General features: G+C 35.5%; 1 protein-coding gene across 1 annotated transcript in view; it reads right to left on the bottom strand.

Moving 5' to 3' along the window:
* ITFG1 (integrin alpha FG-GAP repeat containing 1) overlaps window positions 1–19,277 on the bottom strand; it is a 327,184-nt gene that overhangs the window by 204,367 nt on the left and 103,540 nt on the right. Inside the window, exon 8 of the mRNA XM_027620347.2 lies at window positions 11,069–11,150. Coding sequence (XP_027476148.1) covers window positions 11,069–11,150 — 82 coding nt within the window. The remainder of the gene's footprint in view (window positions 1–11,068; window positions 11,151–19,277) is intronic.

The raw sequence follows: 19,277 nt of genomic DNA, 5'->3' as shown, positions 1-19,277 counted from the left end.
CATATATATATATAGAGAGAGAGAGAGACAGAGACAGAGAGACAGAGAGAAGAGGGGTGGGGGGGGAGAGAGAATAAATTGGTTGCCAGAGGGGAGGTGAGTGGGAGGATAGTGAAAAAGATAAAGGGGATTAAGGGGTACAAATTCCCAATTATAATGTAAATAGAGATGAAAAGTACAGCACAGGGAATATATTCAATATTATAATAATGTACAATGACAGATGGTGACTACACTTATGGTGATCGTTCAATAAAGTATAGAATTTTTGAATCTACGTCATCTACCTGAAGCTAATATAACATTGTATGTCAATTATGCGTCAATAAGAACAAAAGCAGCCTACTCCCTCTAATGGAGACCTGCAACTATAAAAATAATTAAAATAAATAAATAATAATTAAATTTTTTAAAATGGCAGCTTATTTTGAAAAGATTATATGAGATATAGACTTAATGGACATTCTTAATACATGACAGATATAAGCAAATGTTTCAAATGAAGACTACTAAATCAAAGGAGAAGAACAGAAAAATCACTTGAATAAGATGAAGCAAAAAATTCTTGATTTAAAAAATACGAACTAGGAGAGAACATAAATAATTTATATAAGAAAGAATGCGTTTGAATAAATTTAGAGAAATCTTGTTCTCAAAGGATGAGTCACAATTTAGAAGTGAGTCAGTTTCAAACACTGACTAAATAATATGGGTATGTGGCTGAGAACCAAAAACAACTGTAGTAAGGGGAACAATCAAAATTAAAGGGAGAGCAAGGAGCTTATTTCTAGGAAATGACCTCCCACAAGTACTCAGAAAATTAATGGTGAAATGGATTTACACTAATAAGTAGAAATTTATTATACTTGATAGAGGTAACTGAAAAGCTGTGTTAATTCAAGAGATATTAATATATAGTGAGGTTTTAAATCAAAATCACCAATTCTTATGTTTTTTCTGAAATCCGTAATAAGCATTATATATTATAGAATCACTGATATACTTAATTGTATTTTTGAGATGGATAATTACTTGGCAAAGTGGTCAGATAAGGAAAAAGATTCACCATTAACATATTGCAGTTTTATAAAACTGAAACAGTGCATACTAGGAGGTCATAGTTGGTGGCCATCAACAAGTATGGTCACATATTTTAATAAGTAATTCAGAAGAAGTGGCATATAGTGTTTAAGAACACAGCTTGTGGGGTGCCTGGGTGGCTCAATCGGTTAAGTGTTATGATCTCAGGGTCATGAGATGGAACCCTGGGTAGAGCCCTGCATTGGGCTCTGCTGTGCTGGGCGTGGAGCCTACTTAAGATTCTCTCTAACGGGTGCCTGGGTGGCTCAGTCATTGAGCTTCTGCCTTCGGCTCAGGTCATGATCCCAGGGTCCTGGGTTCAAGCCCTGCATCAGGCTCCCTGCTCCGTGGGAAGCCTGCTTCTCCCTCTCCCCCTCCCCTTGCTTGTGTTCCCTCTCTCGCTGTCTCTCTGTCAAATAAATAAATAAATTTTTTTTTAATAAATAAAATCTTTAAAAAAAATTCTCTCTCTCCCTCTCCCTTTGCCCTTCCCCACTCCGCCCCACTCTCTTAAAAAAAAAAAAAAAAAGAACACAGTTAGTGAGAGAGAGCCAAGGAGAATGTCCCGGCTCTGCCACTTACTATCTCTGTGCCCTCGGGCACGTTTCTTAACTGCTCTGAACCCGTTACTACATCTGTATAATGAGGATAAACAATACTGCTCACCTCAGGGAGATTTGGGAGGACTGAGATAAATGTAAAAGAGTTCCTGCCAAATAATAAGTACTGTTAAGTATTATGAAAAAGAAGTAAACAAACATTTGGAAAATACTAAACTCTTAAATCCTTAAATGTTGCTGAGTAACAAAAACTTGAAACTTTCCTATGATTAAATTAAGAATACATTAGTTATGTGAGGTAATATGATGATAGGCAGGGGCAGGCTGAGTACAGGTAATGTCCATTCATCTCTGTGTGTAATAGGGAATAAAAAGAACTGACTTGCTATTGTGGAACAGAACAGGAAAATGGGGTTGCTTTGTGAGCTGCTATGGGAATGCAGTGCTCTGGACAAAGGATAAGCAGCAAACAGCACTTTCATCCATTCATCCACTACCCATCCACCATCTACCTAACTATGTATCCATCTGTCCAATCCGTAAGTCAACTCTTTAGTGAGTGAGGGTTAATTAAGCACAGAAGAGCTGTCTGTGTACCTACCCATATCCAAGAAGTACACCTTTGCTTTTGCTTATCAATGGATGGGGCATTTACACAGAATGAAAAGGCAGTATTGCAGATGGAAGAAAATGGGGTTGAAATGAAAGCCTAAGTTGTTTGAAAATGGAATAGGACATTTAAAAGAGGGGTGGCATTGGGATCTTCATAATTTATTCTCATGCTTCTTTATTGCTCTGACTGATAGCAGGGAATTCCACTCCAGTGTAATATACCAAAGAGGAATACATTTACTGTTTTTCCTGTCCTAGGCTGTACGTATCTAGAAGGCCTAAGAATAGGGAAGATCCTGGAATAATCACTTTCTTAGTCCTGTGGCAATCAAATAAGGAAGAGAGAAATGCCTGGTGAACATCACAGGGCAGTTATATGGGTTGCTCCACATATCACAGATCCGTTCAATTGGGGCAGGCTTAGAGAGACAAGTGCCCCAATTAAATATTAGCTAAAGTAGTAAAAATATCACCTCTTAAATCATAAAATAGCAATGTAATAATGTAAAAACAATCATCCTACAGAATTTTTAAGTACTTTAAATTTAGTATCCAACGGTTCAATTATATATTCTAATACCTTACATCATTAAAAAAAATAAAAGAACAGTGTAGTTTTGAGAATACAGAATGTCATCAGAGGTACAGCTTTACTAAAAAACCTCTGACCTAGAAAGGCAAGAATCTAATATATATACAAACCTGTACATAAAGGCTTCAGGGATTTCAAGTCCTAGTTTTTCCTCAGGCTTGTGTGTCTTAAAAGAAATGAATACGGCTTTAATGCTGCTTTAAATGCTGAGTATGTATAAAATCAGGACTCTGAAGCAGCAATTTTATAATTTGTATATAAATTACCATTTCCAATCAAAAAGCATTCAAAATATTTTATCAGAATCACATCTGGCATCTGTGACTCACCAAGATAGATGCCTCAGTCTTTGCTAGAAAGTAGGAACTCACAGAGTAATCACTTTTGCTATGGCAACTACTGCAGGGCAAGCGCCACAGTGACATGGAATGGAACAAACTGGACTTAAAATATTCTAAGAACATCTAATCACTTTATGTTCCGCATGGCAATGTGTGAATATATAAATTATTTCAATTTTACCAAAAAATTTTTAACAGTATTGTCTTTAGTAGGTTAGGGGCAGGTCAAGAGGAGGGAAACAAAGGTTCAGCAGGTTAGAGAGGCAACTGTTTAAATTGGTTGCTTTTACTTTGATCATGTCAGAATAAATTGGCACTAGAAAGACCCAGGAAATATTGAGAAGCTATGCAAATACTGGTAGTTTGTTTCAATGTTAAATAATAAATACTATAGATAACACATGTTGTCAGAATTCAGGAATTAGAAAAACAGAGATATGAGGACTAAGAATAAAAATTTATAAGGACCCAGGATGTCTCCTGAAATCAGCACCCATCTATTTTAGAAATTTATAACACCTTAGTTGAAGTACTTAACTTTAATCAAAATGAGCGAAAGTAATGTTAGATCAGTTCTCATCACATAAATGACACTTAGACGTTGTGGTTTAGTAGGATTATAGTTAAAGATACTTAAGACAGGTCCTAAATTTGGGCTCAATTCTTAAAAACCAATTAAATAAACTAGAATATATTTTCATTTAATTGAATTATTCATTCAAAATGATTCATTGAGTATTTACAGTGTGACTGGCACTGCTCCAGGCATGAAATATAGCAGTGAACAAAACACACCAATGGGGTATATTCTAGTGACAGTACATGAGTAAAATGCACAGTATGTCAGATAGTGATAAATGCCAGGAGAAAAATAAAAGAAGGAAAGGAGATAGGTGTGCTGGGAGAAGGGGGCAGAATTTACATAGAGCGATCAGGGAAGGTCTCTGGATAGGGAGATATTTCAGCAAGACTAGAAGGTTATCAGGGAGTGACCCATGAAAAATATCAGGAGGAAGAGCATTCTACAGAGAAGAAAGAGCAAAGGCAGAAGGCCTCAGGAGAAACTGTGCCTGGCCTGTTTGAAGAACACAAAGAAGCCAGTATGGTTGGAATACAGTTACATTTACACTATTAGGAAGAAAGGTGGGATACTTTGGGCAGGTACTCCTTCATTTACCCATCATCCATCTTCTAAAAGGCATTTTAAACAAGGATATACTGATACCCAATTCTGTGTCTCTCTAGAGTTTGTATCTCCCATTTGTATCTTGTTTTAGTGTCTGACAGACATCTCAAACTTAACGTGTCCAAAACAGAACTATTAATTAACAAACTCCAAATTTACTCTTCCTACTCCTTTTCTACCTTAGTGAATGGTTTTACCACCCAGTTATTCAAGCCCAAAACCTAGAAATCACCCTTTCTTCTTCTTCTCTTCCCTCCAACATCCAATCCATCAGCAAGTCCTGTCAACTTAGTCTCCAACATCTAAATATGACTGCTTCTCTTACCTCCTAATGATTGCCCTGATCTAAGTCCTCATATTCTTTGCCTGGTTAGTTCCTCTTAACAAGTCTCCTTGAAGCTTCCAATTACATCTACAATAAAATCCAAACTCTTTATCTAGGTCCACAAGGCCCCAAAGACCTGGCCAAGTGCCGGCCTTCTTTTTGTTCCTTCAACATTCACTCAGGTGTTATCTCTAACATGGGACACTCTCCCAAGACCTCCTGTGACTTCATTCAAGTCTTGGGTCAAATATGACCTCCAATCAGTTATGGGAAACAGCTCTTCTTACTTCCTATTACAGTACCTTATTTCCTCAAAGCTCTTACCACTTTCTAAAAATACCTTACTAATTTAATTCTTCTTGTCTTTTCCCCCTTGATTGAATTTTAACTTCATGAGAGCAGGGTTCTTGTATGCTTCACTTGTGGTATATGCCAAGCAGCTAGAATAGAGCAATCCAAATAGTAGGCACTCAAGAAATATTTTTTGAATAGAGTAATATCTTGTACATCTTTCAGTATAAAACAGGAAGAAAAGTGAATGGGAAAACAACTGATCACTATATAATTTTAAAGAATAAACTATTTGAACTGATATGTCTGTACCATAAAATTCAAAGGAGAATATAAGTATTATATTTCAAATTCCTTGAATTCAGGAATTACATCTAATTTGCCCATACTCCATATATTAAAGTATTCTGTATTTGTATCTACTTAATACATTTAAGAGAATCTGAAACCTCAAATATTTCTCTGAATTCAGTTGGAATTCCGTGTTACTTTTTGATGAAAAAACAAATAAAGCTACTTAACAAAGAGCAGCCAATTTCCAAGTATAAGAAACAAACAATAGACTACACTATTAAGTCTTTGGAATAAAGGCAGCCTTAAATGACTCATAAGGAGACCAAGCCCAGAAAACAACACCCAGGACTTTCCCCTATACAATCTCTTTTATAATATAATTGTCCTCTATTTGAAAGCATTTGATTTTCAAAATTCTTTTGTAAAAAAGAATATGAACATTCAATTCTCCATTAGCATTCAGGCTAAATATGAAATTTAAATTTCCATACGTGGCTCATCTGATTTACTTTTATTACCAGATCAAGCACTAACAAGAAACAATTTTCATTTGACAGATTGTTACTGAATATACCTAACTGTAAAACAAGTATAAATGCCATGTTATTTTGAACTAAGCATTTCAGCTCCACCATGGTTAATTTGGAATTAAAACCTGAGTTTTTACCAAGCAGCATATAGCCTTCATAAAATAATTTGATTTTGGGGTTTCCCTCTTTTTCCCCTTCACTTTAATAAACATCGTTGTTTATTTACTGGGCTAGGCAATGGGGATATTCAATTTAATAAGACTGGGTCTCAACCATCAGTGACACCATCTATGTTAATAACATTCAAGGATGACCAAGTTTTGTATTTTCATCAGCTCCTTTTTTTTTTTAAGATTTTATTTATTTATTTGACAGAGAGACAGCGAGAGAATTAACACAAGCAGGGGGAGTGGGAGAGGGAGAAGAAGGCTTCCCACCAAGCATGGATCCCAGTGCAGTGCTCGATCCCAGAACCCTGGGATCATGGCCTGAGCCGAAGGCAGATGCTTAATGACTGAGCCACCCAGGCACCCCTCAGCCCCTTTATATCTTATAAAATTATTTAGATGACCTGACTGACAATTCCCAGGCTTCACCAACATGCTAGGTCTTCTCCCTTCACTTGAAGAATAAAGTGTGATCTTCTTATGATGATCTGATATACATGAGTTAGCATCAGATCTGGATATACAAATTTATTATGTATTATGAGATTTAAAATGATTCAATTTATAGAAAACGCTAACATTCTACTAAGCTTTCAATTTTCCTTTTAGTTTTGTAGCTTTTTATTGATTTCTCCTATATCTGGCACTGCATACAAAATTAATGTTTTCTCTAAGTCTGGTTAAAATTCTATTTGATAGGGAAAAAAACGTATCTTATTTTTCTTGACTTTTTTTGTCCTATGTAATTTAATAAAGAGATACCACCTTGTCTGTAGAAATTCTAGAATATGGTATTTTTTTTTAAGATTTTATTTATTTCTTTGACAGAGAAATAGAGAGAGAGAGCACAAAGTAGGCAAAGCGGCAGGCAGAGGGAGAGGGAGAAGCAGGCTCCCCGCTGAGCAGGGAGCCTGATGCAGGGCTCAGTCCCAGGATCCTGGGATCATGACCTGAGCTGAGGGCAGCTGCTTGACCGATTGAGCCACCCAGGAGCCCTAGAATATGATATTCTGACTGAACTCTAACATATAGTTTAAAAGAGTTATACAGTATGATAAGACACAAAATATGTTTTCTAGAAGATGACTGCTTAACTATTAGAGGCATCTATGGGTTGCAGATCTCCCAAGTACCTCATCTGACACTAGCCAGTAGCAGCCACTATTTATGGGCTGATTTCTAAGGCTCAGAGACTGCTAAAGAATTCTACAAACAATGCCTTTTGGGTCACTAGTGCCCTTGTAACCTGTAAATGCAAAGGCCTTTTCTTGTCATAATATCGTCAGTGGTTTTCCACCACCTTTTATTCCTTCTTTCTCTGCCAAGTTATTTATACTCTCTTCCTTAGAGGGCTCATTTGGGTCTTGACTTCTTATCTCTTGGAGGACTTTTAAACTTGCTTTGCTTTATTCCTGAACCTAGGTTACCTATATGTTCCAGCTTTGTCTTATTAGTATAATTAACATGTTGACTCTAAAGTATCTATAAAGTATTCAAACCAGCTTTCTCTTCTAATTATCTAGCTCTATGAAGGACGGTAGAGAAAATAATTCTTTTAGTCATTCTGAGGCTTTTTTTTTTTAACTCTCTAGTGTCAAACCAATCACTAAATTTACTGATTCTTTCTTTGCAATGTTTCTCACACTTGTCCCTCCCATTTATTGATGTAGTTAGTGCATGCTCTTAGTATTTCAGACCTGACCTGTCTTCTGACTGATTTCTATCCCTAGAAAATCCAATATCTTAAGACTTTAAATCTGCCTCTCTTTTGATATAAAAATCTCAGGCATATCAGAGATTCTAATGATTTTCCCCTGAATTCCTTTTCCATATCCAAGAAGCAATACCTTCTGCATATCCCACCAGACCAGAAGATTTTTACTTTCTGAAGTTAATTTAAAAAGGTAATAATACAAAGATGTTCAAAATTCTACTACTTCCCACTGCTTTCACAGAATAAAATTAACATTTGTTCATCTGCTATCATTTGGTAATTCAATGTGTTCTCAGTCCATTTTTATATGTTTTTACATTTTTACAGAAATCTATTCAAGCCTAAGTGGTTTACTCACTAGTCACTAACCACACCCTGTTTTTATAACTCTACATATTTTTAGCCAAACCTCAGAGTTGTTTCAAAGTCCAGTCCAAAATCTCACCTCTTCCATGAGTCTTCCTATCCTTTCTCAGCCTAAAGTGATTCGATCTGCCACAATACTTTGCATCTTGTCTGCGGCATTAATTCCATAATTAACAGTGAAATATAGTCTAGTTTCTCATATATTGTGGCAGTTGTTACTCTATTGTGTTTTTTACAAATTTGTCTTTTGTTTTCCCAATTATACTATACATTTCTTAAAGGCAAGGACCTTACATTAAAATCTGTGCTTTCTTATATGGCATTCAGTACAATATCTGAAACATAAGAGGTCTAACTTCTGCATTTTATTTGTAGGAGTTAAAGATCTTATTAAAATTAAAGATCTTGTTAAAGTACTCTAAAGAAGTTCATCCAACTCAGAGGATAGGATCAATTATATATGAACTTAGAAGTACTATGCCAAAAAAATCTAATGACACTTTAGGTGCATACTTTGGTTTCTTTCTTGCCCTTGCTGACTATTACTCTTCCATAATTTACTTTTTAATAATTAAATTAATATATTAATCTAACCACATAACAGAAAATCTGAAAAACAGGGAATAAGATAAACTATTAACCAGCTTTCACATAGCCATTACTATTAGTTTGATATATTCTTTTCCAATCTGTTTTTTTTTAAGATGATTACATTGTGTAACATATTGTTCTGCTCCTTCTAACAGAATCTTCATAGCCATCATTTTCATTGGCTATATAATATTTCATGGAGTTTTACTTAGCTGATTTCTGGAATAGTATTTCTTTGTCTTATTAAGGAAATAAATAACATTATATTTAGCTTGAGTATTTATTCTGGGTTTTTTTTGGTAAAGGCTCCTGATTTGTGTGATTTCAAACCACCCTACCCACCTCCCTTTGGCTATACCAGAATAGCCTAAATTTAAAGTAGATTTTTTAAAATCTTTAATAAAATATTTTATGTTAGCAGCTAAAAATTTCATCATAGATATAAAACAACCTCTGTTTCTAGACAACTTAAGTGAGTTGGGAGGCATTTAAACCCTCCTTTCTGGTACAGGATTCTTCCTGTAAGCTCGATTATTTATTCAAGCCAGTGCTTTTTTTAACCCATTGTTACCCATTTGGTAAATGCTGAATTTCTGAAATCATGCTGACTTCCTGGCTGTCAGTCTCTTCTCTTGACTTGGTTCTAAGAGAGAGCGAGAGAGAGAGAGAGCGAGCGTGTGTGTGCGTGCGTGCGCATTTCGGGAGGAGTTGAGGATGGAGGGCAGGATGAAATTCTGTGACAGATGTATTCAAATGTATAGAAAACGTGTATTTTGTATATATTAATATTTGTAACCTTATTCGATGTCATCTGCTTTTTTGGACTCATTAGCAGTCTTGTTTTTTGATAATACCCAACTAAAAATACATGGACTTCTAAAAAGACATTGTGGGATATTTACTTAAAGCTTACAGATATATTAAAAGTGTTTACTGATATGTTACCTAAAGTCATTAAAAATAGTGGGGATATATAGTTATGTTTCTTAATGGACTGTATCCTATATTCTGCACATATAAAAAATGCCAACGTGTAAATGTCTAAATTTATGGTTAGAAGAATTAAAAAAAAATTTAAGTAAAGCTACTAATAATTTTGTTAAAACAAGGCACTTTATCATACAAAACACAAAATTATAAAACAAGTAATTTCAATTTGGACTTTTCACCCCCCTGCCAATTTGGAGATTCTTAGCCAGAGATTAAGGGAGGTATAGGTGCCCTCTGAAAATTACATAATGCATATCTACTTTTTTTTCTAGAGAGAGACTTGGAAAAGTATTTGTCATTAATCCAGCTAATCAAGTCAGGCAGCAAATTAAAAAAAAAATTTCATATATTCTATAACTTGACTATTTGCTTAATAAAGACTATAAATCAGGCACCATAAATCTGCTCAAAATCAAAGTAATATTTAACATAATGAAACTAAAATACAGTACAATATAGAGATGTATGCTGATGTTTCCATCAAATAACACTATTAAACCTGCTTTAGCTGCCTTAGGATTTATCTCTATGACACTGATCGATTTAGGCAACTGAGCAAAGAGCAGTAACAACAATAAAACCAGGTAAGTCCGATGAAAAGACTCATACAGTAATTTCTTGTGATCTTACTGTGTGCCCGACACTGTGCTTTACTTACATTGTGTTATTCACTGTAGTCTTGTGAGGTGGATATGATCGTCACTGTCATTTTATGAATGAGGAAACTGAGGCCTCTGGACATGGTGACATGTCATCTGGATTCTGAGGAACAGGCTGAGGTGTTTATTGGCAGAATGAAGGAAAAGTAGGAGGGGAGTGAGCTTCAAACTCTTAGATGGTGGTCATCTAGACTACTTTCCCATCTAATACTAAAATCCTTTTTAATAATAATTGACAAATGGTGAAAGAGCCATACATGTTTTAGAAGTTCCTAACCAATGTGAACTTGATTTATGGTGTAGAATCTCATGGAAAACAGACATTCATGTGTTCTCATGTGACAAATTCCTAATAGATGTTATTCTTCTTTGGAATTAAGATGTAAATAAAAATGGATTTTAGTATTCAAGTTTCAAGAGGTCAGGTTAACTCCAATTTTTTTTTTTTGGTTCCATAATCTAGATATATATGAAGATTTTTTCACAATAATTACTATTTGGTATTGTCTAGAAAAGCCTCAACAGACCTCCTTGTTTTGCATGTTACTCCTGCAAATAGGAGTCCCTTAAGTTCAAATTATACTTTAAACATAAATGTCATAAATTGCTCCTTGTATTAAGGAATTGACTACCTACCATGTATATTACTAGAAAAGGCATCTTTTAAATCTTTAATAGTTCTGAAGGCAATAAAATTATATCAGGGATGGGAAATTAATATGACTAGGTTAGAGAGAGGGGTAGAATTTGAAAGATGAAAAGAATCTTACCAAAGTCTGCAAATGCGGACTGTCCGACCACCATCATATTTGGAGGTTTTTCAAATACAGTATTGAGAGAAAAATTTCCATCCTGTTAATGGCAGAAAATTTTGGGTTAGTCTATCAATTCATTCGTCAAGTGTGAAAGACAGCATTTAAACTGAAGCAGGGAAATAATTTAAGGCTTTTGTTGTGCTGCACAAAAATCATTCCACTTTCCTATAATACCTTTATCATAAAAAAAAAAGAAACTGCTGTGAGTTGATAAAGATTGCCTGGAGTGCTTTTCTTGCTGTCACTTCCAATTTTATATACTTTACTACATCTTCTTTATAATTTCAGACATAATGAGTGTCTTCTACTTTCAAGTACCATGGAAATAGTATATTTGGTATATTCTTTATATTTGGTAATATAAAGAAGTAGAAAAAAAATTGTTCCTACCTCGAGGGAGCTTATAGTCCAGGTGGGAGATAAGATATGTCAGGAAAATAGAATTTCTGAAGGTAATATATATAAATGGTACAAGTAAGTAGCAAAGACACTATGTTGTAGAGATTTCAAAGGAAGAAGATTTCTGTTGGATACAATTAAGAAAAAAATTAAGATTCAAATGAGATGAGAATTCCACTGATTCTTATAGAGCTAATTCCTTAGCAATTCAAGTTTATGTATCATTGAAAAAAGGGAGCAAAGGATTAAGTCAACTGGCAGATACTAACCAGGGGTGGCTAAGCTAAACAAGAAAGAAAACCCATTAAAGATCATTTGTTTCAGTTACTCTTTCAAAAATGGAGAGTTAACACATCTTAGTTATAAAAATATGCATTTCTTTAAATTATTCTTTCCTTTCTATAATTTTAGATGACAACACCAGAAAAATCAGCCAAAACACTGAATTTGGGATTTGAAGCACTTAGTTCTATTCAGAGCTCTCTTCTTACCACTGATATCTCTATTCACTATTTGACATACCGACTCTGATTACTACATGCTTTATATAGATATTTATATGTTGGAAAATACTTTAAAAAATTAAATTTTTTTCTCTAAGGATACTGCAGATTTGCAAGTTAATTTTTTAAGAAATCCCTTCTGAAATTTACAGAGAATGGCACTGCTACATTGAAAACATGAAGACCAAATGCTTGAGGAACATGAGTTAAGTGCGTAAGATTTGTCTTGTGACAGGCAATTTTTTTTTTTTTTTTTTAAAGATTTTATTTATTTATTTGACAGAGAGAGACACAGCGAGAGAGGGAACACAAGCAGGGGGAGCGGGAGAGGGAGAAGCAGGCTTCCCGCGGAGCAGGGAGCCCGATGTGGGGCTCGATCCCAGGACCCTGGGATCATGACCTGAGCCGAAGGCAGACGCTTAACGACTGAGCCACCCAGGCGCCCCGTGTGACAGGCAATTTTCCAAACATTTTAACATTCCATTATCTGCATGCAGAAATATATTTCCCCTATAATTACTAAAGTATCTGATATATTTTTTGAATGATCTTTCTATAGAAATCTTATTTATGTAGCGTCTTAAACCTTATGAATCCCCTCTAGTCTTACTGATACCTGAAATTACATTACAGATATATCAAAGGAGCCAAAGTTCTGACTGAAGTGTCAAGTGTTTTTGCATTTTAGAAAGATCACAGCACTGGATACATAGGGGACATAATGGTTCCAGAATGAATGGAAAAATCTCTTTTAAAATATATCAACTTCATGTAACATAAAGTGGAATATCAACCCATTATACTAATTCAAGTGAACAAATTACCCCAGTGAAATTCTGTTAAACTTAGTAAATATACCTAGAAATATTTCTGGATATAACCTCACGAAGTATCTCTATCAAGTAACACTGAGTACTTCCCAGGTGATGGCCTTCCATGTCTGAGATGCCACATTGCCCTGAACCTCAATAGAAGAAAGGCAATAAATACTTCCTTCCAACCGCTGGAGAAAGAGAATATATTCTTGGTATAGTGTGGGAGAAAGGGCACTAGACATGGAGTTAGATGACAGGGGTTCTAGTCCTGCTTTCATTGGCAAGTTGTATCGCTTTGAACAGCCACTTACTGCTCTGGGCCTCAGTTCTTAATTGTTTAGTAGGGGTAAGTGTACTGTCTACTTGAAGGTTCTGGAGAGGATCAATGCAGTGATAGATTAGAAAGTATTCTGCAAAATGTGAAGTTATCAGGCAAGTACATGGTATTTTTATAATGGCAGTCCTGTGCTTATGAGCTGCAAGTACTTTTTTCATGGGCTGCTATTTGACACTAACACACTGCATTCTATCCCATTCTTTACCATGCTGCTCTTACTGTCCTTCTCTGTATCCCTACAACCCAAAGTTGGGCTAAGTCACTAGGGGTTCTGATGCAGTTATGTCTTTTGCCTTTCACCAAATGAATGACTTAAGGGTAGAAATTTTAGAGACAGATTTCCTAGTTCAACCTCTAGCTCCACTGTTTGTTAGCATTCAGATCTGAATAAGTTAGTTTTTTTTTTTAAGATTTTATTTATTTATTTGATAGAGAGACAATGACAGCAGGAACACAAGCAGGGGGGAGTGGGAGAGGGAGAAGCAGGCTTCCCTCTGAGCAGGGAGCCTGATGTGGGGCTCGATCCCAGGACCCTGGGATTGTGACCTGAGCCAAAGGCAGATGCTTAACCACTGAGCCACCCAAGCGCCCCCTGAATAAGTTGTTCTAAGTATCTGTTTACTTATCTTGAAAATGTGTTTTTACAAAGTTTTTGTGAGGATGAGTGAGATAATCCATATAAAGTGCTTAGTAGAATATATGCACATAGTATGCATTTAGTTAACACTGACTATTATCACTAGTAGGAACACTAGTAGGAATACCACTATTTCTGCTACCAAAACTACCACCTACCATTGAAACAGCTAACCTATTGCCATTGATAGAGGAAACTACCTGCCATTTTCTGCCTTAATGCCAACCATAAGTGCAATATTGTAACAAGTATCTTTTTGTAGATGACCATGCTTTGGCCTGTGTGGGTTTTTGTTGTTGTTGTTGTTTTTTAAAGAGAGAGACGGAGAGGGGCAGAAGGAGGAGAGGGGCAGAGGGAGAGAGAATCTTAGGTAGGCTCCATGCCCAGCGCGGAGACTGATGCAGAGCTTGATCTCATCGCCCTGAGACCATGACCTGAGTGGAAATCAAGAGGCAGGTGCTTAACCAACTGTCCCCAGCCCACATGTTTAAATATTTAATGTTAAAACTGTTATATTTACGAAGTTTGAAAAAATGACCAAGAAGCAATATCTGATGACTATTTTGTGTCTACATCTTTATTCTTATAAAGCAATGATTCTCAAGTGGGGGTGATTTTGTTCTCCAGGGGACATTGGACAATGTCTGGAGATTTATATGATTGTCATAACTGGGGTCAGCTACTAGCACCTAAGTGAGCAGAAGTCAGAGATACTGTTAAACAACCTACAGTGCACAGGACAGAACTCTACAATAAAGAATTATCTGGCCCCAAAAGGTAATAATGCCAAGATGGAAAATTTCTAACATAAAGTGTGATGGGTAAAGCCCAATGACTGCCATTCTTGTCCTAGCTGTTCTCCTTTCTAACACTTACCTAGTCTCTTCTTTGAGTTCTAGCCTTACATTTCTAACCACCTCCTTGGTATGTCTCTTATCTGAAATAATTTTTTTCCTGCCTCAAATTAGATACTTCATTTGTCTTTTCTGTTACCAGTCACTAATAGAAAACATGAGTTAATCTTGCATTAATGGTCTTTCTCTCTTATATTTATCCCTTCTAGGCCATTCCCAATACTTTAGTCTTTTAATCATTCACCTCTTTCTCAGGTTATAGTAAATTCCACCTCAGTTATCTCCCTGCCTTCAGATTTTCCATGCAAGCTTATCTGATACGGAGTAGCAAGATAACTACAATAATGAAAGCTCTTTTCATCTCACCTTCAGTCCTAAAACATTTAAAAGCTTCTCAATAAATATTTAAAAGATCAAATTACTTTAGAAGTCAAGGCTTCTGTTGATCTTATCTGAGCCAATTCTTCTAATCTTACCTTTTAGTATCTTTTCATGCTCTGGCCCAAACCAGCCAAGTTCTATACTCTGAACATGTCCTGAGTTTCCTTTGTACTTCCTTGTCCATCTTTCTTTTTTGTCACTTCCAACCACTAATATCCCACTCATCTGTACTGGTCATTTCAAATACCACATCTTTCTTGAAGTCTTCCCTGATGATCCTGGGGGGACCGAATGGAAGCAACTGCTCTGCCTCTGAGCTACTTGTAGCATGAGGTCTGTATGTCTCATCAAACCATCCAGAGTTGCCCACACTCACATCTTAGCCCTTTTGGCCTATAAGCTCCTTTAACTTTTGTGCCTCCTGGAGCACCTACATGGGACTGCGTGCACAACTGGCATTCTTTTTTTTTTTAAGATTTTATTTATTTATTTAACAGAGAGAGACACAGCGAGAGAGGGAACACAAGCAGGGGGAGTGGGAGAGGGAGAAGCAGGCTTCCCATGGAGCAGGGAGCCAGATGCGGGGCTCGATCCCAGGACCCTGAGATCATGACCTGAGCCGAAGGCAGATGCTTAATGACTGAGCCACCCAGGCGCCCCCACAACTCACATTCTAACAAGATTTGCTGAAGCTCTAGTTCTACTACCTAACATAATTTCAAGGTTTTTTTTTTCTCTTAGTGAATACTACAAATTGTTTGCCCAATCTCTAACTGAAAACAATCCTCCATTTTACCTGAACTAATTAATATTGAGTCTACATTTCTCTTAATTTGTACCAGTGATTTATTAATTGTTAACATGGGTACCTTACTGATCCAGCTGTTTTACAGCAAGAACAACCCTTAGTCTCTATTGTCCAATAGCCAACTTATTAACTTTCTTTAAAGACAATAATAATAAAAAAGACCAAGTCAAAATCTAATCTCTTCTTGATGATTTTTCTCCTACTACATTGCTTTACTAGATTTAATTCAGCAGGCTGCCACTACTTTCAAGATCAGGAGACATACCCAACTTCCCTTATATATAACAACAGAGAGTTAGACAACTGGGGAAACAGTAATATTTTTCAAATGAAAGAACAAAACAAAACCACAGCAAAAGAGCTAAATGAAATGAAGATAAACAGTATGCATAAAGAATTCAAAGTAATGATCATACCTACAGGGCTTGAGAAAAGAGTAGAGAATCTCAGCGAGACAAGAGATTGAAATATAAAATGAAACCAATTAGAGAGGAAGAACTCAATAACAAATTAAAAATGTACTAGAGGGAATCAATAGAAGATTAGAAAAGGGAGAAGAATGGATTAGCAACCTGGAAGACAGAGTAATGGAAAGCAACCAAGTTGAATAGCAAAAAAAAAAAAAAAGAATAATAAAAAACTGGAATAGACTTAGGGAACTCAGTGACATCACCAAATGTAGTAACATTTACATTATAGGGATCCCGGAAGGAGAAGAGACCAAGAGGCAGAAAATTTATTTAAAGAAATAACAGCTGAAAACATCCCTAATTCAGGGAAGAAAACAAGACATCCAGATCCAGGAGACACAGAGAACCCCCAAACAAAATCAACCCAAGGAGGTCCAAATCAAGACACATAATTAAAATGGCAAAAAGTACTGATAAAGAGAGAATTTTAAAAGCAGCAAGAGGAAAAACAAACAAACAAAAACCCAAACCAGTTACATTCAAGGGAAACCACATAAGGCTATCAGCTGATTTTTCAGCAGAAAGTTTATAGGTCAGAAGGGAGTAGAAGGATAGAGTACTGAAAGGAAAAACCTGCAATGAAGAATATTCTACCCAACAAGGTTATCATTCAGAAGACAAGGAGAGATAAAGTTTCCTAGACAAACAAAAGTTAAAGGAGTTTTCATCACCACTAACCCAGCCTTCTAAGAAACGTTAAAAGGGATTTTTATGAGTGGAGAGAAAATGACACAGTTAGGAGTAAGAAAATTGTAAGAGCAAAGATTTCACAGGTAAATACAAACAAAACAAAAGCATTAGATTAATCACTTATAACACCAGTACAAAGGTTAAAGGAAAAAAGCAGTAAAATCAATTATATCTATAAAAACCAGTCAAGGGATTCATAAAATAAAAGGATGTAATGTATGACATCATATACAGAAAACGTGGAGTGGGGAGCAGAGTAAAAATTTAGTGTTTTTAGAATGGGTTCAAACTTAAGTGACCATCAACTTAATACAGATTATTGTATGCATAAGATGTTATATATGAACCTAATGGTAATCACATAATCAAAAATTTATAATAGATACACAAAAAATAAAGAAGGTGTAATCTAAGCATATTACTAAAAAACCCCATCAGATCACATGGGATGACAATAAACGAAAGGAATAGAGAAGAAAAACAAAAACAACTGTAAAACAAGTAACAAAATGGCAGTAAGTATGTGCCTATCAATAATTAAACTGAATGTAAATGGGCTGACTAAATACTCCAACTAAAAGACATAGGGTATGTTGCCTATAGGATAATCATTTCAGACCTAAATCCACATGTAGACAGAAAGAGAAGGGACAGAAAAACATTTACCATGTAAATGCAAGTGAAAAAAAAAACACAAAAAACTGTAGTAATCAATACTTATATTCAATAAAAGAGACATTAAAACAAAGACCATAACAAGAGACAAAGAAGGACACTATGTAATGATAAAGGAAACAATCCAAAGAAGATCTAACAATTGTAAATATTTATGCACCCAACATTGTAGTACCTAAATACATAAAGCAACTATTAACAGACATAAAGGAAAAATCAACAGGAATACAATAACAGGGAACTTTAACACCCCACTTACATCAATGGATAGATCACCCAGACAGAAAACCAACAAAGAAACAATAGCTTTGAATGATCTATTGGACCAGATGGATTTAAGAGATATATTTAGAACATTTCACCCAAAAGCAGTGGAATACTCATTCTTTTCAAGGGCACATGGAACATTCTCCAGATTAGATCACATGCTGGGCCATGAAACAAGTCTCAATAAATTCAAATAGACTGAAATCATATCATGTATCTCTTCTGACCACAACAATATGAAACTAGAAATAAGTCACAAGAAAGAATCTGAAAAGGACACAAATACATGGAGGCTATATAACATGCTACTGAAAAATGAATGGGTCAAGGAAGAAATCAAAGAGAAAATAAAAAAAATACATGCAGACAGACAAATGAACATGAAAGCACAATGATCCAAAACCTTTGGGATGTTGCAAAAGTGGTTTTAAGAGGGAAGTTTATTTTTTAATTATTTTATTTTTTATTATTAACATATAATGTATTACACAATACACAGCGCTCACCAAAACACATAACCCTCCCCAATGTCCATCACCCAGCCACCCCATCCCTCCCACCCCGCTCCACTCCAGCAACCCTCAGTTTATTTCCTGAGATTAAGAGTCTTATTTATGGGTTGTCTCAAGAGGGAAGTTTATAACAACAGAATCCTCAAGGAACAAGAAAAATCTCAAATAAACAACCTAACCTTACACATCAAGGAGCTAGAAAAAAGAACAACTAAAGCCTAAAACCAGTAGAAACTACTAGTTTCTAGAAATAACAAAGATTAGAACAGAAATAAATGAAATAGAGAATAAAAAAAAAACCCCGTAATAGAACAGATCAATGACTCAGAAGCTGGTTTATTAAAAAGATCAACAAAAATTGAAAAACCCTTAGCCAGACTCATCCAAAAAGCAACACCCCCAAAGAAAGAGAGAGGGAGAACTCAAATAAACAAAATCAGAAATGAAAGAGAAATAATAGCACAGAAATACAAAGGGTTATAAGAAAATATTATGAAAAATTATATGCCAACAAATTGGACAACCTAGAAGAAATGGATAAATTCCTAGAAACCTGTAACATCCCAAAATTGAATCAGGAATAGAAACGTTGACCAGACTGATTACTAGTAGTGAAACTTAATCAGTATTCAAAAAACTGCCACAAACAAAAGTCCAGGACCAGATGACCTCACAGGTAAATTCTACCAAACATTAAAAGAAGAGTTAATACCTATTCTTCTCAAACTTTTTAAAAAAATAGAAGAGGAAGGAAAGCCACTCAATTCATTCTATGAGGCCAGCATTACTAATAACAAAATCAACAAAATAACAAAA

The sequence above is a fragment of the Zalophus californianus genome, chromosome 17 (genome assembly GCF_009762305.2).
Source record: "Zalophus californianus isolate mZalCal1 chromosome 17, mZalCal1.pri.v2, whole genome shotgun sequence".
In the NCBI taxonomy this organism is placed as follows: domain Eukaryota; kingdom Metazoa; phylum Chordata; class Mammalia; order Carnivora; family Otariidae; genus Zalophus; species Zalophus californianus.
Note: the sequence above shows the minus strand (reverse complement) of the source record. Positions and strands in the feature narration are given on the sequence as shown.